The sequence below is a fragment of the Pezoporus wallicus genome, unplaced genomic scaffold, assembly GCF_028554395.1.
Source record: "Pezoporus wallicus isolate ANWC-B61680 ecotype Strahan unplaced genomic scaffold, APGP_CSIRO_Pwel_v1 contig_3568, whole genome shotgun sequence".
NCBI lineage: Eukaryota > Metazoa > Chordata > Aves > Psittaciformes > Psittacidae > Pezoporus > Pezoporus wallicus.
In genome coordinates, this window is record NW_026637826.1 from 422,544 (window position 1) to 449,680 (window position 27,137).

The window sequence follows — 27,137 nt, forward strand, 5'->3', positions numbered from 1 at the left end:
AGCACTGTCAAGTCTTTGGAGAAACTTGCATGAACACCATCAGTTAATTTGCTTTGTTACTTTTGTGGGGGGGTTTGATTTTTATTTCCATGGTGCATCCAAAGACAAGTTGTCCAGCAGTTTGCTCAGAACCCCTCGGTTTTCAACTCCTAGGATATGTTAAAGAAGAAAGCACTATTTTAATGTTTGTTTTCTTTTCAAAAAATAATTAAAATAATTTGCATAGCTAAACTGTTGATCTAAGGCTTCTATGAATGGTGTGGTTACGTTTGACAGACAATGTCCATTGAACAGAGAAAGACACTAGGAAAGCCCCATAACATCTTTTATTATGATTTTGTAATGCACGTGTGCACACACCCCCCTCTCTCTCACTCAGGAAGTGAGGTCCCAATCTTCCATCGCCCCTTTGATGGAGGATGTCAGGACATCCTGCCCTTTCCTACTCCTAGTTTGTCCCAGCAAACACCAGTGACTGCAGCTTCCACAGCTCAAGAGGTCCCCTACAAGCTACCAGTGCTCTAAGGTCCCAGGAACATCCCACGTAAGGAAGGGACCACATCTGCCTGGTAACGTACAGACGCAACACAGAGATTCCTGGATTCCAAGTCTCCATCCTAACACGTTCACACAGTCACACACACCAAAGCCAGCTGCAGTTGGGTAGCCCAGCCTCTCCTTAGGAGCCCTGCACCAAGGTAAGCAGCCAGCATGTTTGCTGTCAGGGCTAGGGCCAGCCTCTGCTCCCATGTGCAGAGCAGGTCTGAGCCAAGCACAGCAGCTCTGCCTTCCTAACTCCAAATGCCCCACAGCCCTCCTCCTCACTGGGAATGAGCATGGGAGGCTTTCCAGCCTTTCTACTTGCCCCAACACAACAAGAGGACTCCATTCTCTTTCCAGCTGCTGCAGAACACGCAGAGCAGCTCCTCCCTGCTCTGACATGATCCCCTGATGGGCACATCCAGCCAACATGACACGGCTCAGAAACAGGCAACCTCCGCAGCTGGCCCCGCTTCTAGGCTATGCTTTGGTCAACCAGCTGCTTCTCCCCACACAGACAACCCAACAAGCAACCACTGCGTGATGGAGGCCAGCATTTTATTTTTTAACATGGAAATGAATTTAAAAGTAGAAAGAAAGACTCCTCCAAACAATAAATACTACGCCTTCAAGAAATAAATTAATGTAGAGATTCTGTGCAGGGGGAAGTTGCTCCAATCACAGATTCAACAGCAACCAGCACTGGGTCCAGTGTGTGTGTGTGTCCCCAACCTTTTCCCTTGCCTTGAACTGTTCAGAAGCAGCAGGGAGCCCACCTCCTGTGGTGGGCCACAGCTGGGTGAGACATGGCCATGGAAAAGCCACAGAACCAGGGGAGTCGCCAGGATTCCCCTCTGATGGCCACTGAGACATCTGGGATTGCTCCACTCATCTGGCACACAGAGCTGGCATCAGAACCACAGGACCAACCTACCTTGGATGGGACCCTCCCGAAGGGTCCAGGGGAGCCCCCACCAGAGCCCTGCCCTCACCACTGCAGCAGGGGCTGCCGGGAGCCCTCACACTAGTTCCATGCAGATTTGAAGAGGATCACAAATTGTTTGTGGGGTGTTTTGTTTCTTTTTTTCTCTTCTTTTTCTTACATCAATCCCACCCCCTATACATGATGTAGAAGCCCCCCCCACACTCCCTCCCCAGTAAAAATACTTCTTCCCCAACCTCTGCTGGAGTCACCCCCCCACCCCCAGCCCACACCTCCAGGAGTGAGAGAAGTTCACAGATAAGGCAGTTCGTGTGAAAGGGAGCTCGGCCCTGCCAGTGGTCAAGCCTGTGCCTCCAGGCCTGAGAAGGGCTTTGACTTGCAGCACCAAGCCTCCCCCTTCCAGACAAGACAGAGAACAGTGACAGACAGACAGACAGAGCATGGGAGGGAGGCACTCCTATGGTTTGCATTGCTGCTCCCCTCCTCCCCTGGCTCTTGCTCCCCTCAGCCCCAAGGCCCTCACGGGTCCACTCTATCCTCCCATCTCCCAGCCCCTAATACAGTTCAGATCCTTGACAGCTAAAACAACAACGAAATAAAACGAAAAGAACAAAACCACCCTTCGCATCTTTCTCCACCTGCTGCAGTGGCCCAGAGGGGAAATCCTGACTCCCAAAAAGGTCCTGCAACTTTTGCCTCCTGGCAGAGCTGAGACCGAGCAGGAGCTGGGCCCATTATTTCCCTGTGATCTCTATAACATCGTCGTCTTTGTCCTCGTCATTAGAGCTGCATCCCACCTCTGGGACCTCCTGGGTTTCAAACTGAGGCACCTGGGACCGAAGGAGGCCCCCAGCCGGGTAGCCCGAGTGAGGGGACATGTAGCCAGGGTAGGCAGATGCCATGCTCCTGGGAAGGCTGCTAGGCAAGACGGGGGCTGGGAAAGGAGCAAACATCCTGGGCTCGGGCAGGAGTGACTGCGTGAAGGGAAGCGAGTAATTGGGCAGCACCCCTGTCAGAGAAGGGTTTAGCATGAATGAGGGGACGCTGGCGGTGACTGAGGTAGCAGCAGAAGAGCTGGCGGTGCCGGCTGTCAGCAGAGGGTCAGTAGTCACAGGGAACACCAGATGAGGGTCTGGGAGTAAATTGGGCAGCTGGTAATAAGAGGAGCCAGTGCCCATGTATAAGGAGTTTCCTGGTTGGGAGGCAAATGGATGGGTTAGGTTGTGGTTTAAAGAGACAGGAGGCATGGTGAACCCACCAGAGACGGGGTACCCGTGTTCGTACGGCTGCACGGACGATTGCAACTGCCGCTTCTTCTGCTGCCTGCGGGCTTGCTCCTCTGGAGCCGACGGTGAGGTTGACTTGCGCTTGTTGCCCCGTAAGTCCAACACTGAGTGGGCATCCACGTGCTGGCTGGTGGCTGGCAGGGCTGAAGACACGGAGGGAGCCATGCAGTGAATCCCCACATGCTGCTCAGCTCCTCGGGCTGTTAAGCCGGGCGCATTGTCCATGCGGGCAGGGAGGCCTTGTGCTGCGTTGGTGCTGGGAGAGCTGTGCCGGGACTCCCGGGCAGCCGCTGCCTCCGCGTACTGCTGCAGCTCGCTGATGATCTCGGGGCTGTCAGGGGATATGGGCCGAGTGAGCTCCTCTGCACTGGGGAGCTGCGGTGACGAGGCACTGTGTCTGCCATTGCTTGTGGACTCCAGTGACGAGCTCTGGGAGCCTGGAAACAAAGAGACGGAGGAAGTGAGAAAGACGACCCTGGAGAAAAACCTGGGCGCAGAGAGGCAACGGCAGAAAGGAAGGTGGGGATGATCACAGGGAGACTGTGGGGCCGCCTCTGAACACAGGCATGATGGAACATGGCCAAGGAACACCACCCCAGACACTCAGGTAGGGAAGCATGTGAGTAAGCCCCACACAGCGCTCACGAGCCCCTACCTGAGGCAGCTGTTCGACGGTCTTCGTTGCCCTTTGGCTTCCCAGTGGTCCGGATAGCAAAAATCCGCCCATCACTGGTCCGGATATACGTCCCTGGAACAGAGGCAGAACAACTTCATTCATCCTGAATCCATGAGCCTGTGAGACTGCCGGGACAGGAGTAGGACAGCAGTGCTGCATAAGGCCAGCCCACAGATCATGCAGGGAGGTCAGTGAGGGGTTTCTGCCCCCTTCCTCATTCATCACTTCCACTTTCAGCTTTCCTGTGTTGGAGCTCCTCCTCCCAATGTGCTGTGGGAGAGAAATGTGGAACTTCATGCTTGAGACTAAGTTTGCTCTGGGAGCACCAGGAAGTGTTTCACTGCCACAGTATACGCAGTATGTGTTGTGAAAATGAGACGCCAAGTCACAAAGTTCAACAGCTCCTCTCAAAGGCATGAGCAGCCACTGTTGCAATAGTCCTGACACATCAGCTATGGTAGCACACCCAAAGCATGGGCTGCAAGCAAGCCACTGAAAGTCTAGATCTCTCCCTCTTCTTGTTACTTTTCCTCTCAAGGGACTGATTCATGCTTTTACATCCTTGTCTTTGCTAATTAGCATTGGCTAGGACCCTATCCACAAGTCTTACCAAGACAGAGACTTACCTTTTGTCCCTCGGATGATGTGGATGCTCTCTCCAGCACTGATTCTTGCCTGTACATCAGTGGATGTGTTCGTACCAGGAATCACAATATCTGGCAGTGGGGAAGGAACAGAACAGTGCCCATGAAATCACATACCAGGCACAGTCAGGAGTGGGGAGGTGTACCACCAAACCCCTCAGCTTCAATACAGCTGTTTCTTCTATATGTGCTGCTAGAAGCAAGCCCTGGGTTGATTTCTGAGCAGCATCAGAAGGGAGCAGAGGCTCCAAGGAAGCAAAAGCCATGCTGCCCTGGCACAGCATCTCCCCTGTTCCAACAAGGACTATTGGTGATGGTACTTAAGGCCCTCTGATGGGAAATTCACTCTAAACAACCCACTAGGCCCATCCCCTTTGGACACCTGCAGGGAAAGTCCCCCAGGTACAGAGGAACCACTCAAATGCAGAGGTCGTATCAGTGGTTCTGATGGCCATCTGCCTACAGCCCATGAGGGCATCAGCAACTCACCCTACCCCTCAATTCACCATGGGCATCACAACTCAACTCGCTGTGAACATCAGCCACTAACCTGTGGTGGTGACAATCTTCTGCACAAAGACACCAGCTCGCTGTAGATAGTTGATGGGAAAGTTGACAGCAGGGTTGGAACTTGAGGTTGATCCTGCATTGCCTATGGGGACATGTCGAGGCATCATAGGAATGGGAGTGGATTGAACTGGGCGGACACTTGCCACTGGCTTGTCCTCACCCTTTAGGGCTGGTCGCCTAGTGAGAGAAGAAGGAGGAAAGTTCAGTGCCCCAACTGACAGGGATAAGCATCCTCTGCCTCTTCATTTCATGTCTACAGCACAGGAAGAAAAGGAAGAGGCAGGTACTCACCAATTCCTCTGGCTAAAGGCAGGGATGCTTGTCAGGCTCTGATCACTGGCTGGGTAATACTGTGCGTAGGACGGCCGGGTATAGGGGACGGATGCTCGCTTTTCCTCCTCGTAGCTCTTCTTGGCTGCTTTCTTCTCTGCCTTGGTCAGCTTGTGCTCCTTCCGGTCGATCAGCAGTGACTCATGCTGAAAAGGCTCCTGCAACCCCACAGCACCGAGGTTTTGACACCAACACACCACAAGAGGGAACCAACATGCCTCAAATGGCAGCCACCCCGTTCCTGCATCAGCACGGCTCCATCCCAGGCAGGAGCAGTGGAGACGGGAGCTGGAGGCAGAGCTGGGCACGGCAAAGCATGCGTGGGGCAATGCTTGGATGTGACCAAAGCTCAGCTTGAAGAGTGAGACAGACAGCTAAGCCATCACTAAGCCTGCCCAGCCAAGGTCATTGCTTACCATGAGCACACAGTAAAACCCACAAGCCAAAGGCCAGGCTGAGCACAAGCACAGAGACTACCAAGACACTAGCCACTAGAGCCCCATGGCACTCAGTCACAGGCCCACTCTGCAGCACCACCCTGTCAGGGGAACTCTTGACAACACAGGCAAGTGCTGGCTGTCACAGCTTTGTTTTAAAGCCACACCAGGGAGAGAGGTGGCAGCAAGCTGGGACATGCCACTGCCACCTTCCCACCCAGCACCGAGTTGCCCTACACCCGGCACCCAAACCTAATCAGGACAGAGGTGGCTCTAAATGTGCAGAAGATATTGCAAGGCTCTTAGGGCTCTCTGTAGAGGATTTTTTACCTATTTGCACCAGCACACACATACTCCTGGCCACCATGTCATCATCACCCAGTCAGACTCCTTTAGACCTACTGCCTGTGCCAGCAGGCTGATCTTACCTTGGTGATGAGGTGAGGATACTTGAGACAGGCTAATTGTAGAACAGACTCCTTTATCTTGCTTGGATTGAGGGAGAGCTGAGCAGGGTCAGATTCCTCTTCCACAAAATGCAGCAGGTTCTCCACCTCTCGCCGAGTAAAGTTCAACACTGGGTTCAGATCATCCACCACCCGATCTGGAAAAGGGAGCGGAGTGAGCAGAGAAGGGAAGTGATAGGTAGTGCTGCCCTTCCTACACCCCTGCCCTAATAGAGCTCCCTCACTGCCATCTGCAGCATCCTCAGAAGCCTTCTGCAAATGTCAGGGCAGGAGGAAAAATCATCAGCCACATTCATAGATAAGCCTGCTTGACTAAATCAGGCTGACAAATGCCTTGTCCTCCACACTGCACAGCAATGCAATCACTGGGCTACTGGCATACACAAACATGAAGCTAATTACAGATGATGTCCCATCTCACATCACAAAATGGAAAATATACAAGCCCTGAGACAGAACTGCAGCTATGTCAGCATGTGCCCTCCCAGAATTCCCACTAAAAAAGCTCAAGTTAATAACCAGGAACTGAAATTTTTATAACTCTGTTGAAAGTTCAGAAATACAGCAATGGTCCATCGCCCACAAGAGCCTAAAGTTTTCTTTGGACATTCGTTCCTGCACACAGGGCAAATGGGAGCACATGGAGAAAACATTCATAGCCAGGACTCTCCTGGGAGCCAGGCCAGCTGCCAGGGGTCTCCACCTCAAGTGCAAGACAGCATACTGATCATGCTGGGCTGCTGTCTCTGGAGTTAGATTTGGAGACAAAGAAGGACATGGGCAGCAGAACTGTTTCTGGGTCACTCCAACCCTCAGCTGCCTGCTCTACGACAGCAGCTTGACAGCTGGCACAAGCCAACACAAAAGGTATTTCTGGTACAAGCGCAGGTCAGAACTGGAATGAATTCATTATTCTTGGCCCTTAAGTAAGCACTATCAGTCAAAGGTATCAATATGTATTTTAATTTCACTATTTCCCCCTCTTGCTGCTGGAGAAATTGAAGCACAGAGCTATTTAATGAATAATGTCCAGTTTAAGACAGGTTGTGCACACCCCCCCTGCAGGATGCTGGCTCTACAACCCCTACTGCTCTGCCATGAATTGCTTATAGGATGTCACGTCACTTTCGACTCATAAATGTCAAACAAAGCCCTAGGATAGTATCTCTGTCACTTCTTTGGCTGTTTCTCAACCTTATGAAACCAGAGGTTAGGAAAACCACAGAAATGGAACTTAAAGGATCTAAAAAGACTGAAAACTAAAGAGTGGAGTGCCATGTCCCTCAACATTACCTGACATGCCCTGCTTGGAGATCTGACGGTCATAGATCTTCTTCTCCAGAGTGTAATCAGAAACCAGTCTGTAAATGTGGCATGGCTTCTTCTGCCCATAGCGGTACACTCGGCACACGGCCTGGGCGTCATGGCATGGGTTCCAAGAAGCATCAAACACCACCACTCTGTTTGCTCCAATGAGGTTAACACCCAAACACCCAGCACTGGAAATGAAAGGCAAATTTCAAACTGCTGCCTCGGCCAATTTTCAAAGCTTCTAGGCAGGGACAATCATAACAGCCAAGAGTCCATGAAACACCTATGGAACATTCCCTCCAACCATGCAGGTAACTTCAAACCCATGTTTGGTTTCCAAGACTGCTGTTAAGTGTTGCAGAGGACTAAGGCTAAAATTCTACACCCCTAGGGAATTCAGAAGCAGATGGCACTATCATCCCATAGAGTCCTGAGACCATGTTATGAAGAAAGTTAAGAACTGAAACCTCATAAGCATACAGAGCATCAGTGCGCGAGTTCTCCACACTGGCTTTCTGCTCCAGCCAACTTACCGTGTGGACAAAAGAAAGAGCCAAACAGAGGTGTTGCTGAGATCATTAAACTGGTTAATCAGTCGTTCCCTTTCTGAGGCAGAGGTGCTGCCATCCAGTCCTGAGGAGGAAATTAAAGACACATCTCAAAGCTCTGCATGTCTGGGGGAATCCCATCAGGACAAACCCACTTCTCAAACACTGAGCTTTGTAACTTGCTCAGAACCAATTACAAGTCTTCCTCAAGTCATGCACTCCTGGACCTCAGCTGGGCCACTCTGTACCTCTAATTTGCCCAATCAGGCAGGTGCAATACAGTCAGCCAGGCTGGGATTTGTTCAACTGAAAGATCAAGTGAAACATTACTCAAGCTTGCCAAGTCCAGGACTGGGAGAGCTACAAAACACCTAGCCCATTAAGGTTCTGTATTAGGCAAGATGGACAGCAAGCAAGAACAGCAGGAACAAGAGAAAGCAAAATAATGAAAGCCTTTGGCAAACCCCCAAAGACTGGATTTGAGCACAGAGAGTACTGGTCTAAAGGAGTGCAGGGGGGTATCATCTCTGTTCCTGGGCAGCAGCTTACTTCTGGCAGCTCTGCAAAAATCAGAACACCGTATTCACTGCTCCTCTCAGTCCTGGCTTGTAACGTAGCCACACAAAACAACCGCCCATGCCAGGACAAGATTTAAAGCTGGGGAAGAAGGGAGGAGAAATTCACAGCCCTGAGCTAGTGAAAGCGTTCCACGGTGATTCTGGCTTGGGAAGCAAGATCTAGAAGATAGCCAAATAGGAAATAAAAAGTATCTTTTGCAACTTAAAAAAGCACTAGTAGGTGAGTTGCTAAATATGTCTAACATCTTCTAAACAAGATGTCGAAAAGAGGATTTAGAAATTATCAGTTATTTGCTATCTAACTGACTGTCTTCTCAAGCACCTAAAGTAGGAAATCTGAAAGAAACTTCATCAGAAAAATGCTTCAAAAGAGCATTTTCATGCACAGGGACAATTACAAGATGGAAGGTGACTTTCAGGAATTAGTCCATCACAGAGGATCAAACGTCACCCCGAAAGAGAGGAGGATTGGTTGCACTCACTGTAATAGTTGATGTTTCGGACCCAGTTGTGAACTCCTCCATCTGAGCCTGGAGGACTCGGCATTGGTCTCTTTGCCAAAAACTCTTCAATGACAGATAAGGTAGACAAGCTCTGGCTGCAAAATCAAGATCTCTGTTCAGGAGAAAGCCCCACAGCAGCAAAGGTGGAGAATCAGAACTCTTTCCCAACCATTCCAGCACTGGTGGTTGTCAAACCCCATTTGCAGCAGCACACCTCTCAGTAATAAATGATAGTGGCAGATGTATAAAATCCATGGAGGAAAAACAGGATTTAATACAACAAAGGAGAAAAGGGGAACTGCCACACTATTCCCCTTGTGTAACAACCTCCTAGTACCAGGAGGGGTCCAACTGCTCCAGCATTTAGTGACTCTAGGATCAGTGGTTGAAACTTTGCTTACCTGAAGACCAAGATCTTGTCTCCAAGCTTCACACTTTCTTCAATTAGGTGGAAGAGTAACACCATCTTAGGTGAGTTCTCCAAGACTCCCGTCTGGTAATCACACAAGATGTCTTTGGCCTACCAAGAAACAGGAGACTATTACAGGTGGAGTTGCTCATTCTCTGTTCAGTTCAACAGTGAATGTTGGTGAGAGAAATAAGTCATTGCAGAGAGGTTACAGACATTCAGTTGGTTCAAGTGACAATGTTCCTCCCAACTACTGCTGCCTACTTCACATTCCAGAAGCTCCAGATGACAGCCTTCTTGGAGTATGGACGAATGAGCATCCTCTTAACCTTTCATGACTCTTTATCCCAAGACCTCTCCTTCAGCCCACTAAATTTACCACCATCTTATCTAGATTAAACTTTACCCTAACACCTTTTTCAAACAACGAAGTCCACACCCTTTTTGGTCAGATGAAATAAATGGTATAGAAGAGTGCTGCCTGCACTCCAGCCTCAGGAGAGTCCCCCAGACCCCACCGTAACACCTTGCAGACATGCTTAGCAAGATGCCATGTGGTAAAGAAAAGAGAAACTCCCAACTCTTAAAGAGAAGAGTCCTTTCTTTGTCCTACTTCTGAAAAATGCCTTAACAAAAAGAGGTACAGTCTTCCAAAGTATCTAACTGATGTTTATCATAACACTCCAAATGAAGAGTTTTCTACCACTGGTACTCACCCACTCGTAAGTAACGACCTGATTTGCTCTCTCCTGAAAAGGGTTGAAGCCAACGCTCTGGAGGAACTTGCTGTTGGTAGCTTCTCCAGCTGGTGATGCCAAAGCATTACTCTCTGTTTTGACTTTAATTCCCTGAGGCTGGCAGCGGGAATTAGTACTTGCTGTGCCAAGGTCATCCACATCTAAATCCTGCTCGTTTGCCAGATTTTGCTTTTGCAGAGCTTCATACAACACATCTGGATGGTTCCAGATCTGAAGGGGTAACAAAAGAAAGTGGTTAGGCCTGCGCTGGCCTGCTGCTTGCCCATGATTGTGGACTGAAAACTCCCACAGCTATTCAAAGGAAAGAAGTAATAGCTCAATCATCTCACCATCCCCACATGGAACTGCAAGGCACTGCAAAGAAAACAAGTCTGACTGCATTAAGGTACTGAAAACAGGAAACATGACTCTGCCACAACACAAGGTATAAACCATCTTAACTCAGGCTATCCCAACTTTAAAACTGCTCAATTCTTTCCTTGAGAACAAACCAAAAGGCCACTGTGCATCCCACACAGCACAAACACAGAGGAAGCTGCTTGTTTGCACTGCAGCAGGTAAATAGATAAGGTACCGGCTGATGGCTGCAAGTTTCTTACACAAATATGAAAAAGACATTTAACATCCCTGCACCCCAGTTCTGAAAGTGGGGATAACAATTCTGCTAGGCCACTGCAGGGCACTCTGGGGAGAGAAGATGGGCCTGGTCAATCACATTTCGAGCTCCTGTTTTGACTCCTATTCTTGGCTTTCCCTTACATCCCAGAATATTTCTTTATATCTCCTGCCAAAACCTACCTTACAACAGACGCAGAAAGCTTTCAGTGGGTTGAGTCCCAGCCAGCCACTGTTGCCTGCATCTCGGAACCGGTTCATGAACTCCGTATAAAGGGCCCGCTGGATCTTTGACAGACGTACCAAAATGACATGTTCTTCCTTAGATGGGAGCTGAACCTTCAGCACACTGTGGCCTCGCCTGTGGAGGAAATAAAGAGAGAGATTAATAGAGGGAAGGGAATTTCCCAATCTGATCTCTCTGTGGGTGCCTGTAGGGTAAGATTTTGACTTCTTGCCCACCTGGCTGCAGGGAAAAAGACCTCTAGTTGTATGCTTCTCTAATGCACAACACTTCCAAGATACTCCCCCTGCAGCCAAAACCAACTGTAAGCACAATTACAGAGATATCAAATGTTATAATCATAGAATCATAGAATCATTAGGGTTGGAAAGGACCTTAAGATCATCCAGTTCCAACCCCCCGGCCATGGGCAGGGACACCTTACGCTAAATCATATCACCCAAGGCCTCGTCCAACCTGGCCTTGAACACTGCCAGGGATGAAGCATTCACAACCTCCCTGGGCAACCTATTCCAGTGCCTCACCACTGGAATAATCTTCTAGCACAGGTCATGGGGTTAAGAGGGTGATGAAGTTCTGCTTTCCATGATCTCTTTTTAGGTCTGCCAATGACTAAAATCTCCATCCAAATCACTGGTCCAGCATCTTAGAACCCTCACCTGAGAAACAAAGCTGATTTGTTTCCAGAGCAGTGGAGTCACTGTCACTTTTCATGACTGAAGGTTCATGAAACACTTTCAGATCCTTGGGTAAAGGATGTCAAGAACTGAATATTGAAATTAACTATTAAGACATCAAAATAAAACTGAAATCACTCGTGCAGTTAGGGATATTGTTCTCCATTGTCAGAGACTGTGGTACCAAAGCAAACCAACTTTACTTTTACCCACAAGGCAAAACAGAGCCATAAGGACCACTTTACAGTCGACAGATTGAACAAGACAGAGATTCTGAGGTAAATATGGAGCTGCTAACCCAAGAACGTCCTCTGTATGCTTAAGATCCTCCCACAAACACAGTTAAGGTACCTGTTTAAAACTCAAGCCTAAGAAGCTGGATCGATGGGCTAAGCTCAATTGCATGAGGGTCAACAAGGCTCAGTGCTCTGTCCTGCTCTTGAGTCACAACAACCCCATGCACCACTACAGACTTGGGGCAGAGTGGCTTGAAAGCTCCCCAGAGGAAGAGGACGTGGGGGTCTTGGCCAACAGCCAGTTGAATACCCTAGCTTGTATCAGCAATAGTGTGGCCAGCAGGACCAATGCAGTGATCATCCCCCTGTACTTGGCGCTGGTGAGGCCACACCTTGAACCTTGTGTTCTGTTCTGGACCCCTCACTGCAAAGAGACACAGGTGCTGGAGTGGGTCCAAAGAACAGCAACAAAGTTGGTGAAGGATCTAGAGCACAAGTTGTATGAGAAGCAGCTGAATGAACTGGGGCTGTTTAGACTGGAGAAAAGAAGGCTCAGGGGAAAGCTTATTGCTCTCCACAACTACCTGGACAGAGGCTGTGATGAGGTGGCTGTTGGTCTCTTTCCCCAGGTAACAAGTAACAGGACAAGAGAAAAGGGCCTCAAGCTGTGCCAGGAGAGGTTTAGGTTGGGTATTAGAAAAAATTTCTTCACCGACAGGGTTGTCAAGCATTGGAACAGGCTGCCCAGGGAAGTGATTCAGTCACTATCCCCAGAGGTATCCAAAATATGTGTAGATGTGGCATTTAAGGGCATGGTTTATGGTAGACTTGGTAGTGTTAGGTTAACAGCTGAACTCCATGATCTTAAGGGTCTTTTCCAGCCTAAATGATTCTATGATTCCATAAGGCAGTTAAGATCAGCCGTACTGCAATAAACTCAGCAAACAAGCAGGCTAATTTGGGATGAATGAACTCTTTGCATGGACTACCATCAAGAACTCCTTGTGGACTCACCGCTGCACAAAGCCTTCCAGCAGGCTATGCAGGACATGACTGCGATACCTCATGAGACGGACGTCTTGAGGGGTGCTGTCAATACACTGCCCATTCAGAATAGGGCGCTCAAACATGTTGCTGAATTCCTGACGAGAGCCTAGAAAGTCAGGTCGGACAAAGTCTACCATGCACCAATACTCAATGAGGTTGTTCTGGAGCGGGTAGCCAGTCAGCACGACCCGCCGGCGGGAGCGGATGTTCTTCAGGGCCTGCGAAGTGCTGGCATGGCAGTTCTTTATCCGGTGTCCCTCATCACAAATAACCACATCTGGGCCAGGGCGAGACAAAGCTTTCTCAATCCCTGAGGACAAGGAAAATTAAGTCTTAGTTAGAGTTGAGTAAGACAAAGTTCTGGTTTTGTATGGTCACCAACTTGACAAAGGGAAAAAGAAGGGTAGTTCTGAAAAAGAGTGGTACTCATGAGTGACAGAAAGCAAGGCTGATTCAGGAGATAAAATGTGACTAGCTCCAATTTAGCATAATGTCGTAATGACCAGACATAACTGTGCCTTGATTTCTGCTCAATGACCTGCACTCTATCAATTTAGGTTTCTTGCAGCAGATCAGACTGGCAAATCTCACACAGACAGATCCCCAAGTTCAGACTTCTATACTTACTTGCAGCTATTGCAAGAAACAAAAGACTAAACCAAAGCTCAACAACGTTCTGGCTCAAAAGACACGATCCTGCCCAGCAGAATTTGATTGTGTCAGGGATGCTAGAAGTAAGTTATAGGTTGTTTCCCTGTGCTGCCAGAGCTGATAGCTGGACAACAGGATCACACTCTTTATGTCTCTCAAGACCTGGCCTCCCACCTTTCAGAAGCTCTTGCTGCCTGTCTTCTTCATCCAAGTCAATAATGACAGGGCCAGCTTGTTTCTTTGTTTTCTTCTTCCTGCCAGTGGCAAAGGATTTCTTCAATGAGAGAAGACGGTACATCTCATATCCCATCAGCAGCACACCACCTTCTGTCACCCAGTCATTCACCACCTTTGCACGTGCAGCTGTTGTCCTGCAAAACAAACCAATCAGCCAAAGAAGCTGTAAGCGTTCTCTCCAGTTTCAGTTTGAATCACTGGATTGGAGTCTGCCAGGAGAAAAAGAAACCTGTTCAATTAATTAAAGCACTTTCTCACATCAAACCAGACAGAGGAATACAATGAAGTTTCTTCAGGACACAATTTGGTAGAGAGGAAAAGAAAAGTTGTCTCTTACGTGCCACAGTAGCAGGTTGAGAATGACAAATCCTGACAGGAACTGAGCTGGAGAAGTTTGTCATGTACAAAAGCATATCAAACTTGAGAGCACCTTTTTAAAGAGCTGTTAAGGAGATGACCTCTGCAAAAAACATTTTCACTGACGTACATGGTTGTAATTGTCTAGTTGTTTATCCCACCTTGTCGTCTCTTCCAATGCTAGTGTCCCTCAATTATTCCTTCTCTGCCAGTCTGCTCAGAATTGGTTCAAATCAAGACACTGTCCTCACTCAATCCTCCCAGAGCACACCAGATCCTATCCAATAGTAAACATATGGTTGAAGTAGCATCAGCAGATTCAAAGTACAGTTCCACCCAGAAGGTGAAGATCTCAGCAGATAAGTGTACGAACATATGTGATAAACTGAGAGTTCCTCCTTAGGATCACTACATTGTCCTGAGCCATGCAAGACAAATGACCAGAAAGGAAGCAGAGACCCATGAGCCAAGAATATACTTCAGACCAGGCTGTAACTGCAATCACTAATCTCTGCTTTCTGGACAAGGAGGCTTTGTATAACTTGCCAGAATCCCTCAAGGACAATAGAATTCACAGAAAGTCACAGTGTCGGGTAGAGAAATCCCAGTGTGTGTGAAAAATCTCATGAAAAAACAACCCACATTTAAAATGAGAGACATGTGGTAGAGGGAGCACATGCCTCAGGAATCCCAAGATTCTGACAGAACTAGTAGTGCACCACCAGAAACAAACCATAGCACTTCTGCACCTCTCTGCAGAAACAGCTCTGTCTCTGGAACTGGGTTCCTGATCTCAGCATATATAGAAGAACAGTGTGAGAAGGAAGTACAAGACATAAACACTGAATGAATGGCAGGTATTCTTTCCCAGGTACCAAAATCCTCCCTTCAAAGACAGTATCCACAACAAATGCAGAGTGGGAAAGAGCTGGGAGTCAACAGTACAGAATTAGCCCAAACTAAACAGTCTGCAACAGCAATACTTATAACAGTTCCATAAGATGCAATTCAAGGGCTCAAAAGGGCTTTTAGTGGCACCTACTTGTGTTCATCATTCAGGATGTGGACTTTGAAGGTGCGGGGCTGGACCTCTTTGGAGTTATAATCAGCAGGAAGATTTTCAGGTGCTGGGAGCCACATGTTGAATTCTGCTAGCCAGTTTTGGAGTGTATTCACCTGAAAAAAGTTACCCATGGAAGGATTAAAAACCCAACTGAGGCACTCAGGATTTTAAGAGTAAAAATGAGAATAGGGAATGACACCCAGCTGTGCCCAGACAGGAGCAGACCACAGCATGCAAACTCAGGGACACAGGGGATGAAAGAGGGAGAAGAGCAGCAAGGGTGTGACAGAGCTTGTCATGAGATGGGACAAATAATTGATCTTCTCTATGCTAAGAAAGAAGCAGGGCAAAGAAGCCCCTCAGCCAGCCCTTCACATGGCTACTTACAGGTACAATGGCAAGAACAGTCTTTGCCTCTGTGTGCCGAAAAAGTACATCCAAGAAAGAGATGACCTGTATTGTCTTCCCCAGGCCCATGCTATGTGCTAAAATGCACCCAAACCCACTGCTGGTTTTAAATCTCTCCAAAGACTCAATCAAGTTGTCATACAGGAATCGGATCCCACCAATCTAGAGAGAAAAGTATAAAAGGTATTAGAATTGTGGGAGGAAAAAAACCAAGGTGGGTATGAATTTAGAGTGGTAAGCACATCAGGATTGCATAAACCATGAAGATCTAAAGGGGATGTTTCAAGTTCATTACAGTTCTCTAATCTAGGGAGAGCTCAGTATTTTTAGATACTCATAAAACTTCCTGAGAATATAACAAAAAATCAAAATTCACCTGTAGCCAGAGAATCTGAATTGGGGTTGATTAGTTTGAGTATAAATATAACTCTATTTTTAAAGTATTCATCTAAATCTGCAAAGGTCTGATGATAACAATAGCCCTGGCCTTCCTTTAATTTGTCCTTACCATTTGCCTGTCCACAACAGCCACCACCACAACCGGAGTGGTCACAGAGCTCACCAAAGAAGTTCTGTTGAGATTACAATTACCTGAATTCATTGCATTTTCAAGACTATTAAAGCCTACCTGATGAGGTTTTACTGCATGTGCAAGCTGGGGAGCTAGGAAAATGTCCTCCTCATTTGGTGGATGGTTGATATTGACAATGACTTGCCCTAGAGCATCTGACTGATTTAAGGCATCATTCACATGAGAACCACTGCTCTCTTCACTGCCATCCTCCTCCCCTTCATTGCCAGAGTCACTGCTGTCCACAATTTGAAGGGCATCATCCTCTCCTGAACTCAGCTCAATCACTTCTGTAATGTAATCAAAACAGGAGAGAATAAGGGTAAAGGTTAACTTGCCATCAGGATTATCATGCTGACGAGACAATAAAAAAAATCATATCAGGAAAATAAGGCTACCATCTTTCATAGTTCCACACTCGCCTAATGACCTCTTCTGAACACGTAGGCACAACACAGGCACACATCAGGCTCCTCAGACCGGCATGTAAAAGCATGAGTTTCCATGAGTTTCCCCATGTGTCTGAGAACGTTACCCTGAGCTGATCCAAACAGAACATGAGAGTTTCTGTAAGTCTCCTCCACATGTCTTCTTAATTCCCAAAACCAGACATGCATTTTATCTGTTGATGTAATGTCTAAGGACCATCAAGGAAATCAGGCACTCTACCAGAGTGGCACAGAAGTGTCAGGTTAGATCCATACGGGACAAGGGACACAAAGACCACTTTCAGTTGCAGATCTGAATACTCTGATGCTTCTTTTATACACAGCAGATGATGCCACATCTCATACAAGCATTCTTCAGCAGAGCTCTGAGCAAAATTAAGTGCATTTATAAAGCAGAAATAAACACAAGTTTGCAAGAGTGCCTGACAGGCCATTTTATAAATGTCAAAGTCCAGAACTGGCCATTTATTTGGAAACCAATAGGCCTACAAAAATCTGCAGTGATTCACTGCTGGAGCATCTGATTAGATGAAAACAGGAGATCTGTGGCTAAATAAGCAGCATAGGGTGAGAAGAGCAGGCCAAGGCAATTGGTCACTTACCATCTTTAATGCTATTTTTTCCTTTAGCATCATCTTCACTGCCACTGCTGGTACTATCTAGGCAGATCACTTCCTCAGCCAGGACCTGAGGAGGGAGCTGGGTAGCCTCAGCTGTTCTGAAAACTATGTCCTCTACAAACATAAATTACAAACAATAAGTAATTCATAATAATGGGGAAGGAGACAAAACTGTTCAGAAACCAGACAGTATTTTCTTCCACTTTTGCTTCAATAACTTATCCCTGGAATTTTCCATAACAGACTCTCACTGTCTACAATACTGCTATGACTCAGCTTCCTGGGTCACAATCTCCTTCTTTCTCAATATGCCTAACAATAGCCCAGTGCTGAAGGCACCCTCTCTACTGCATACCCTGGATAGGGTACACCAACCATGCAACGTGCTAAAGTCCCTTTTTTTTTTGGGGGGGGGCTGTCTCAGGAGTAAAAGCTGTTCTTCCTCCAGCAGAGAAAGTACCAATTGCTGAAGGGATGATAATGGCCCTTTGTTAGTAGGGATGCTGTAATAATTACATCCCACATATCATAAACAACTTTTGCGGATCAAGACCATTTGTTTGCATGTTTAAGTGCTGCCATGTGGGGAGAGACTAGCTAACAGGACCAAATAGCACTACTGCAGTGACTCAGCAAGCAACGACGTTTTCAAGGGCTGCAACCTACTCTGCAAGAGTTAAACTGTTTTAAGTAACTCTTATTCCTTCTCTCCTACTCGTAAAAATGTTTTGAACGCTTGCACTTGAGGGAGAATATACATTTTCTTCAGAGACAAAGTCAATTCAAGAACTCCTTACCCCCACCACAACTTCCAACTGCACTTCTCTGCCCTTTACACCAGTCTTAGAGGCTGTGCTATAAAATATAGCACTGAAATCACCGGCTTATAAGACAACGCAAGATGACATATCCACCAGAAGACAAGGGTGATGCTTAACCATTTATACTCCCTACTTCACTGCTTGCTGAAACATGCAAGAAAAGACAACGTTACACCATGAACGTATGTGCACCCAGCCTATTATTCTACCATCCCTAGTACCAGATCTATGCATTATCAGATCATTCACAGCATAAGTATGACCTGGGTCAAGGTCACAGCAATTCTGTCAAGACCATTGGTTTAAGGTTCCACAGCAGTTGGAAAGGCACGAGAGACCTGTTCCAGCATCCTGCTTACATGCAATTAACTTGTCAAAATATCTTCAACAAAAGTTACCTTTCACCATACAGCCACAGCATCTTAATTCAGGACTAACCCAGAAGTGGAACCCACTTCTGAGTAACTACAGTGAACACTAACTACACTGAACACTACAACTTCTGAGTTACTACACTGAACCCACAAGTGGTTTGGAACTGCCCTTTCAAGAGTTTACACTTGAAAGTCCAAGTGCAGCATAGAGTTATAGAATGGTTTGGGTTGGAAGGGATCTTTAAAGGTCACCTAGGCTGACTCCTCCTGCAATGAGCAGGGACATCTTCAACTAGATCAGGCTGCCCAGAGCCACATCCAGCCTGGCCCTGAATGTTTCCAGGGATGGGATACCTACCACTTCTCTAGGCAACCTGTGCCAGTGTTTCATCACCCTCATCATTAAAAAGAAAAAAAACCCTTGTATCTAGCCTGAATATACCTTCTTTTAGTTTAAAAACATTACCCCATGTCTTATCATGGACAAGCACAGCACTACCTTCTTCTTCTATCCCTATGAATCTTGCTTCAGGCGACATCTCCCACTGCTTACCAGGAAGAAACTCAAGGGGTACGGTTGGTATAGTGGCTGGATAATCCTTCCGCTGCTGCTCTAGCCGTTTCCTTCTCTCCAACTCTTCCTGTTGGGCTGTTTTTGTCACAGCTTCCAGTTGGTCCTCACGCAACAGCTTTCTGAACACAGGAGCAGAAAACCGTGATTTAGTTACACTCAGTTTCTTCCAGAAACATGAATGGCTGTACTGCTGGCTCAAAAGATGATTGACAAGCTGAAGATAGTCTGTCAGCTACACAGACTAGCAACATCATCTCCAAATTCTATAGACAAATTCTACAGCTATTTCAGGCCTGTGCTTCCCAACTATAGGTAACACTACTATTAGTCAAGGAAAAGACAAAAGTTTGACAGAAGCAAAATAATGAAAGAAGGAAAACTGGGAGTAGGTAAGAATATCCTTAAACTAGGTTATCACTGACAAGTTCGTCCACCTGAAAGGATGTTATTTATTGCTATGCAGTTTATAAAGAGAAAACGCACAAAGTCATGCAAAGAAGTTACAAAAGGCATCAATTCACTCACAAAAAAGTCATCACCCCGATTCTCCCCTTAAAGGCTATTTTCAGGAACTAGGAATTCTAATGGCTTTAGCAATTGTTTCAAAGGATGCTTGCAAAACATCTTAATTTTACAGGTAATTCTCATTACTTCCAAAAGTTGCTCCCCTCTTCAGTTTCACACGTGCTGCCTAGAAGTGAAGGTTCTTTTGCCAGAGGAGGGGTGCAGTAGAAGGAGTGCTAAAATGCAGCTCCCTGAAACTAACCTTTAAATCCACCCAACCCACTTTCCAAGGCCTAGTCAATGCTCATTTCTTTGGCTGTAAGAAAATCACCCTGCACAAGGTTAAGTATGAACCAAAGACCACCAGGGCATTACATACAGGGCAAAAGAGCTACTTGCTGCCACAGGAGTTCCTGCTCCATTGTGACTTCTTTAAGCATTTTAGATCCCCTTGAACAGAATTTCAAAGGGAATTACCACTTCACAACCTGTCCCAGGATATATGTGGTGACTTATGCAATCAATTACTGCCTTATAAAATCCAGGTGAAATTGATTTCCAACATTTCAGTCACAGCATCCTGCCAACAATTTACCAAGATAGTAGAGAGGAGGACTATATTTTAGGCTATTTGCAATAGGATCCTCATCAGCAAATATCTGAAACTGGATATTTACTTAATGGTGGTGCTGTTTTTCAACTGCATGTTTTAAAAGCCAGCCGCAAATACACCATTTTTGCAATATATATTCCATATCCAAATATTCACTCTTCTGAAATACCAAACAAGTCTGCACCCACACGCAGCACTCCAGTCTGAGAACATACTACTCCCACTAGTGAAATCCTAAGGTTTTGGAAAAGAAAGCCATCTGGTTTTCCAGCAGTGGAAGCAAAGTCCAGAGATTTTGTTTTTACCCAAAGGGCTATAATAGGACCCTAGTTCCTTCTATTATCCTCTGTCTACCTTATGTTCCTCCGCATGTGAGACGGTTTCTGAGCCCTCTTCTTTTTGGTGTCCTCAGAGGCCAGGCTCTTGTGCTGGTTCTGCAAGTGTCTCTCTGCCCGCTCACTCTGAGATGAGGTAGTTGAAGTAGAGCGCTGCCATTCTCCATCCTCTGTGTGTTCAACATGGTCACTGCTGAACACAGCTTCCTGGGGTTGGTCTGAAAAGACAAGGAGGTAATAACATGAGAACAACTTTGCCAGGCTGGCTTTTACCTGAGCGTTTGTCAGTATTTGAGCTGAATGGAAACCAACAATCCCTACTCACACTCATTTGCAAGCATGTTTCTCTCAAGGTGCAAACTGGGGTTGTCTCCGACAGCCAGTGAAGTTTCACAGTGAAGGGTCTGCTCCCAGTGAAAGCCAAGACTAACACACAACCCAAAAGCATCCCGACAAGAAAACAAGGCAAAATTATTTCAGTCCATGCAGAGCACTTGCTGCCCCAAAGGTCTGTTTTCCTACACGGGCCTGATGAGCTCTGATGAAAACAACTCCAATCTCTTTCTTTGTTACACAAAGAAAGGTGGAAATTTCCATTTATATGACACCTGTAACCACCTTCCAAGTTAACAGGACACACCATGCAAGAGGTTATGTCGCTCAAACACTGGGCCATGGCTTAGCAGCCCACTCTGTGGTTTTATCACCAGGCTTCACTCATGAGTTAAACGGTAACATCTAGCAAGCTTTTTTAAAACCAAAAAGTAAGTGGCAATACCCTTTCTGCATTATAAATCACACACATTCCTTTTTATCTGCATTTGACTGTTTTCAGACTTCCATTAATGGCTGATTTCAGTCTTAAGCACTATGTGAAATGACACCTTGTTCTATGTGACATTTTGCTCTTCAACAGGCTGGCAGTGACCAAACTGATACTTGCAGAACACAGAAAGAAGACGTTTCTTATCAAAAGCTTCCCTTGAAGTAAACTGGTTTTGACAAGCATTAGAATAGCTTCTTCAGAGCATCCTGTCCCCTTGCGTCAGGCAAAGAGAGACCCTGACCCTCATCTCATAACCAGCTTTCTTGCTTATACAGTGTATCCGTGCTAATGACTGAACTGGACTGACACTTAGAATTATGAAGGAAAGACAACTTTAGTGCAGAAGAATGTAGCAGATGAAGTAATACAGAACCAACAAAATTCACATTGTGACTCTGGGATGTGGAGGCAAAGAACTGAGAGCTTAAACGAAGGATGCTTCAGTATAGCACATTCCACATACAGGCATCTCTACAGCTGCCATGTTAATGTGCCTATTAAATTAACCTTACCACTGGTATCACCTCTTAAAATCGAGATGACAAGAACTAGATCCACACCTCAGTCAAAAGTACCAATTTTGCAAGCTTCCTCTCCAGACATGCCACCAGACCTGCCCCAGCATTTACTCACAGTCTATCAGAATTTCTTTAGGACTTCAGGGCTCATCCCACCATGGATCAGTACCAGCAGAGCAGCTCAAACATTTCTGCAAACATCAGCCCCAGCAAGTCCTACATATACTGGAAAAACAGGTATCCACAACTTATGGGATGGAACAGATCTCAGGATGAATGCAAGAAAGAATTACGCTGCATGTGAAGCTAAAGGCAAAAGGGTTTGCTGCTACAACCATGATAGTTCTGCTGCCACAGCCAAGGTCTTGGAGCCCTGTCCTCCCACCACGCCTTCTTAAACTTCCAAGCTCAGATAGGACACATCACATTCACTTCCAGAGAGAGAACTGTGCTGGGAATAAACCCAGTTTCCCAGGCTTCCCAGACAAGAGCTCTGCTATTCGAGCTATGGACAAGTTTCAGTCACACTACCTGCAATTCTTGGACACCGTTTCCTTCCCCCTGGCCCTCTCGACTCCTGCTTATATAACTAGATCAAAAGACTGGATGAAATAGGGCAAAGGGAAGCAGGGAGGCTGCACACGTGACCACACGCTCTGGGATGAGTCATTAAACCGGAGACAAACACTGCCATGGTTACACTGCTGCCATCTCACCCCAGGCCCAGGGGACCTTGACAAGGCATCGGAGAGCACAAAGTCATGCTTGTTTGGAAGAGGAAGCACTTTTCTCCCCACACCCCAGCAATTATCCACGTCACCTCCTTTGGCAGTGACTCTGCCACCCGTTCCGCCATGCCAGGAAAGGGTGCCTTCGGGATGGGGGTGATGCTAACAAAACCCAAGGGCTCAGCAGCCTAAAAGTGAGGCCATTACAAGTCTCCTCTCTATGTTTTCCTATTTGTCCAATTCCTATGTAGATCATTCCACCTCTGCATTTTACCTTTTCTTTCCTCTTAATCATACGTAATGCAAGCTCTGGTGAAACCTTTGCACAGCTGGATCAGACAGGGTTTTTTTTAAATATGACTTATGTGACCAGGAGCCTGAAGCCCAAAATCTGATGATAAATTGGGTCCTGCACTGAGTACAAGCTCTCAACTGCCACAGCCATGTCTGCTCAGGCTGGTGTTTGTCCTGTCAATACAAGTTCTGAGGTGAGGAACACAACCTGTACCTCAGCCCACATTCCTGACACATACACATCTAGACACTGAGATCTCTTCCAAACTAGTGACAGAGCCGAATGCCACACTGATTGAGGTGCAGCAATCAGCACAGAGGACAGCCCGCTTCCTGAGGCTGGGCTCATCCTTGCCACTATAATGAATAAAGCCACTTTCAACAAAGCTTAGTAACACAGTGATAAAATCACAAGTTTAACCATGCAAGAGCTCCCACCACACCTGTGACACAAGCTGGCAGTGCCTAACTGGAATGGTTTGGTTGATGTTTTGTACTAAACTCCTGATTGTGTACACAGCCTGTGAACAGCGAGGCTCCCTGCTGCAGCCGTGTGGCTGAGCTCCAGCACGGTGAGCTCCAAGCTGTGTAACTGGGACCCACACTGGGACAGGAACACAACAGGAAGCAATAAATACATACACAAAAACCTATTTTGTGCAAGACAAAGTTGCAGTTGGGTTGGAGTGAGTGTGGGAACAGCCTCGTTGAACAGGTCCCATCAGGTAATCAATGGAATAATACCTGCCCCAATTTTGCCAAGACTAAATCTGCAAGAGAAATGCAATTATGGTTTTGTAACAGGAGCTCAACAGGTTACTCTGACATGGCTATACAAGTAGCTTTTTACACAATACACAAACTCATCAATTCATCAGCCATGTTTGCATGTTGACAACTGCCTGATCATGCTCATGCTGTTAGTGTACTCTAGGAAGATGCAAGCAGTTACCCACACTGCCTGAATGAGAAAAGCATTGCCACCACCCAGCACAGCCTTGCGCAGGGAGATCAGCCACATATGCCCAAGCACAGCTGGGTGAAAGAGTGGCCCAAATCTGCTCAGCAGGAAACAGCCATGGGTCAGTTGTGGTGGCCGATGAGGATGTAAACCCATCCATGCTTACACACTGTGGGCACTGAGAATCAGCTGGAACGCAAACAACTGCTGGGTTCACACCAGTTCTGTTGCATGTTTTGCACTGTGCTCATCAGAAGAGGTACCAGATCTACAAGGAGGGTTTCCTGAGGGCAGTGGTGATAACAGCAATGCAGACAGTAAGCTTCAAGAAGCTTATACAGGTGGGTTACAGCTCTCCATTTGAGAGGTCCCCAAGCAGTTCCCACTGTGCAGGTCCTGGGTTAGACACTGCAAACACCCAGGCACTCTATCCTGCAAGGCATCCTGAATTCCAAGAGGGGCACAACTATTCTATCATGCACTTTAAAAGTTTATATGTGCCTGCACTATCAAAACCCAACAGACGTGATTGCAGCACGGTTCTGGTTTGTGCTGCAGACCAGGGGTTGCCAGTTTTCTTTGCTCAATAAGCAGCAGCAACCACCACCCCCAGCTGTACATACAAGCAGGGGGAGGTGTTTGGCTTCTCGACCAACACTTGTGTATTACGCTTTAGAAGTCTCTGTAAGGAATAGAGTCGTGACTGCTCTCATTCTGCTCTGCTTTTGATGCTCCCTATGTGGTGTGACTGCTGGAGCTGCCCCTAAACACTGCACACAGGTGTGACTCATGATGCCTGACAGAGCTAATGATTTGTCCCACAGTTGGGCACTTTCTATTGCACCCACACTTATAAAACTCACCTCATCACCTCCTTGCAGAATACTCTCAAACTTCCCTTAAAACAGCATGGGAAGCAGCCTGGAGAATATTCTCTAGCATGTTCGATTCAGCAATGAATTGCTCTTGACACACACAGCCTTTGCTCTGTGAAGGGGCACGGGTTGCTGTGAAGTGTCACGAAGCAGCAGGTATGTTTATTTGAGGTGTGAGATTTCTTTAACTAACACAGTCGCCTGACACCAAGGTGTGTGAGAAACGGTGTTATAGTTGCATCCAGTCTCCAAACTCTAAGGCAAGCCTTGGTAAGTCCATGTGTTTGTGCACACGCAAGTGGACATCCACAGCTCAGCTCTAGAAGCAGTCCAGCACTCCTAGAGGTATAGAAATTGCCATTCAGGGTAAGGCCTGAAGGTCCCCTACCTGAGGCTGTTACTCAAGAAGGTCCAAGAGACCCCTCATTGGACAAAACACTGTGTAAGATGATTACTTCCTTACCTCTCAGTTACTAGCTAGCTAATGTGGCTAGCTAGGAAGTACACCATCCTCCTGGGAGGCCAACTTCTCTGCTAGAGTAACATCAGCATCTCCAGGGAAGGCACACCACTAAAAAGCAGACACTTGTTTATTTCTAAAATCATTTCACTATGGAAACTCAGGGTACTGAACATCACTATTTGGCTGAGCCTTTGGGAATTATTTCCTATCCTAAGGACAGAGGTGTGTACACCTGGTGAGGAAGGTAGCTGCACGAAGAGCAGCGGGAGTTAATTCTTACTTTGGGAGCCGTCTTTTGTACTGCACAATGAGCAAGGAGCAGTTAAATATTATTGCAGGCGTTCTGGGAACTTCCATGCACTTTGTGGGCAAAGGCTTGTCAGAGACTAGCTAGTACTAGCTGGTACTACTGCAGCCGGTCCTGAGCTGTCAAAGCAAGAATGGGAGGAGCAGTGAGGGACTGCACAAGCAAGACTAATTGCACAGCTCCAGCTGCAACACTCGCAGCCACTGACACACTGAACTACAACTGTGCCAAAGGCTAGAGAAGGAAATCTGCAGAGCAAGCCTGACTGCAAAGGCACTGGCAGGATGGAAGATGTTCTCTGGGGTTATGTGATGCTTTCCCAGTGCACTGGGCACTGGAGAGGTGTGTAGCTGATGCCACAGTTCAACTGTACGTGACACCTGAGGAACAGCAGTTCTCTGACTGTGGCACAGCAATCATCTCAGAGGCTGGCAAGAGCCAGAGTGCTCTGGTTCATCCTGTATTCAGCTGTGGAACATAGAATATTCTGAAAATATTTAATCTTTCTCTGTATGCAACTGGTGCATGGATGTCACGCAAGAAGGGAGGAGGGGTGTCTGCACAGAGCACCCTCTCACAAAGGCAGCATTGACACTCCACGGCCGGAGGCAGGAAATTGCTTGCGAAACCTCTCAAGGACAGTGTAGGCAAAAGCAAGGGGGAAGCTCAGACTCCCTCCTCCTACCTGTTGTAACATCCAGGAGAGCCACAAAACCCCCTCCCAGGGCTTGACACACATCAACACCTGGTTCCTTCCTCCAGAAGCACCAGGAAAGCCAGCCGCAGTGGGGATGGAGTGGAACACAGCCCCTCAGGGGACCCAGGGCCATGGCCACCCCTGCAGCCACTATCAGGGCAGCTAATTAGCAACAAGGCTCTGTTCTCCTCAGAAAATAATGGGGCTCAGTCTGGGAGGGCAGGACGCTCCTCCCGGCCACGGCTGTTCAACAAAGCACTAATTATGTAAGCTTTACATAACCCGGCACAGCCACCCTGTGCCCGTGCAGCAGCACCCTGCGCCGGACACCCCTTGGTCCTCTCCAGCTGCCTGCTCACTGCCGGCACGAGAGCTGGCAACGAGCAGGGATCGGCCTTCTGTCTGCACCCGTGGTTTCCTGCACGTGTGGGGTACCCCTGCGCTCACCGGGGTGCCCCTCAGTGCTGCACCCTGGCAGCCCCGAGCCCCTTGCTGCCTGCGATCCCCACTCGACTCCAGCGAAACACAGCCCACCGATCAGAGGAACGACTGATGTCCACCACTGCTCTCACCCCAGCTCTGTGCTGGCTGCAGCGGTTGGTGTCCTGCTGAGTCACAGCCACAGTACTGCGAGACACAAAGGCATCCTTTGGGCTGAGTCTGCCTAGCCCCTGAGCTTGCCTGCTCCCAGGAGAAGCTTCCCTTGCCTGTCAAGCAGCACATACATCAGCTCTAACGTCTTCATCCCCGTTGCTGATTTATCTAGGAGTTAAACACCTCAGGACTTTTGCTCAGACTTGTCACTGTAACCAGACACAGACTGTCATATTGGTATAACAAATAGCACTGCTTGAAGTCTGAGTAACACATTTTTCATTTCTCTAGGTACCTGTAAAGCAATCAGCAGCTGAGGGTTCAAGACACCTACGTGGAATATGCAGACTGCTGGTGAGAGATGGCAGGCTGCCTCCATCCGCAGTCCAGGACCACAGGATGGAGGGGAGAGATGTGAAATGAGCTCTGAAGAAAACACCACCAGCACAGGCTCTGTGGGCCAGAGCGCAGGGAGGGA

General features: G+C 47.4%; 1 protein-coding gene across 4 annotated transcripts in view; it reads right to left on the reverse strand.

Moving 5' to 3' along the window:
- Nucleotides 1–43: 43 nt before the first annotated feature.
- RAD54L2 (RAD54 like 2) overlaps nt 44–27,137 on the reverse strand; it is a 52,376-nt gene continuing 25,282 nt past the window's right edge. For 2 of the 4 annotated variants that reach the window (XM_057407672.1, XM_057407673.1), the window contains 20 exons: nt 20,416–20,614; nt 18,924–19,063; nt 17,158–17,289; nt 16,164–16,396; nt 15,515–15,697; nt 15,107–15,240; nt 13,645–13,841; nt 12,787–13,129; nt 10,799–10,976; nt 9,959–10,210; nt 9,235–9,353; nt 8,813–8,928; nt 7,738–7,837; nt 7,187–7,392; nt 5,855–6,030; nt 4,951–5,147; nt 4,640–4,836; nt 4,072–4,161; nt 3,425–3,517; nt 2,106–3,206 (listed from right to left, as the gene is read on the reverse strand). In XM_057407672.1, the coding sequence (XP_057263655.1) occupies nt 2,218–3,206; nt 3,425–3,517; nt 4,072–4,161; nt 4,640–4,836; nt 4,951–5,147; nt 5,855–6,030; nt 7,187–7,392; nt 7,738–7,837; nt 8,813–8,928; nt 9,235–9,353; nt 9,959–10,210; nt 10,799–10,976; nt 12,787–13,129; nt 13,645–13,841; nt 15,107–15,240; nt 15,515–15,697; nt 16,164–16,396; nt 17,158–17,289; nt 18,924–19,063; nt 20,416–20,614 (4,274 nt within the window). In that variant the 3' untranslated portion in view covers nt 2,106–2,217. Of the gene's footprint in view, nt 150–2,105; nt 3,207–3,424; nt 3,518–4,071; nt 4,162–4,639; nt 4,837–4,950; nt 5,148–5,854; nt 6,031–7,186; nt 7,393–7,737; nt 7,838–8,812; nt 8,929–9,234; nt 9,354–9,958; nt 10,211–10,798; nt 10,977–12,786; nt 13,130–13,644; nt 13,842–15,106; nt 15,241–15,514; nt 15,698–16,163; nt 16,397–17,157; nt 17,290–18,923; nt 19,064–20,415; nt 20,615–25,061; nt 25,170–27,137 lie in introns of those variants that run through there. The other 2 variants (XM_057407675.1, XM_057407674.1) reach the window with 2 other exon arrangements.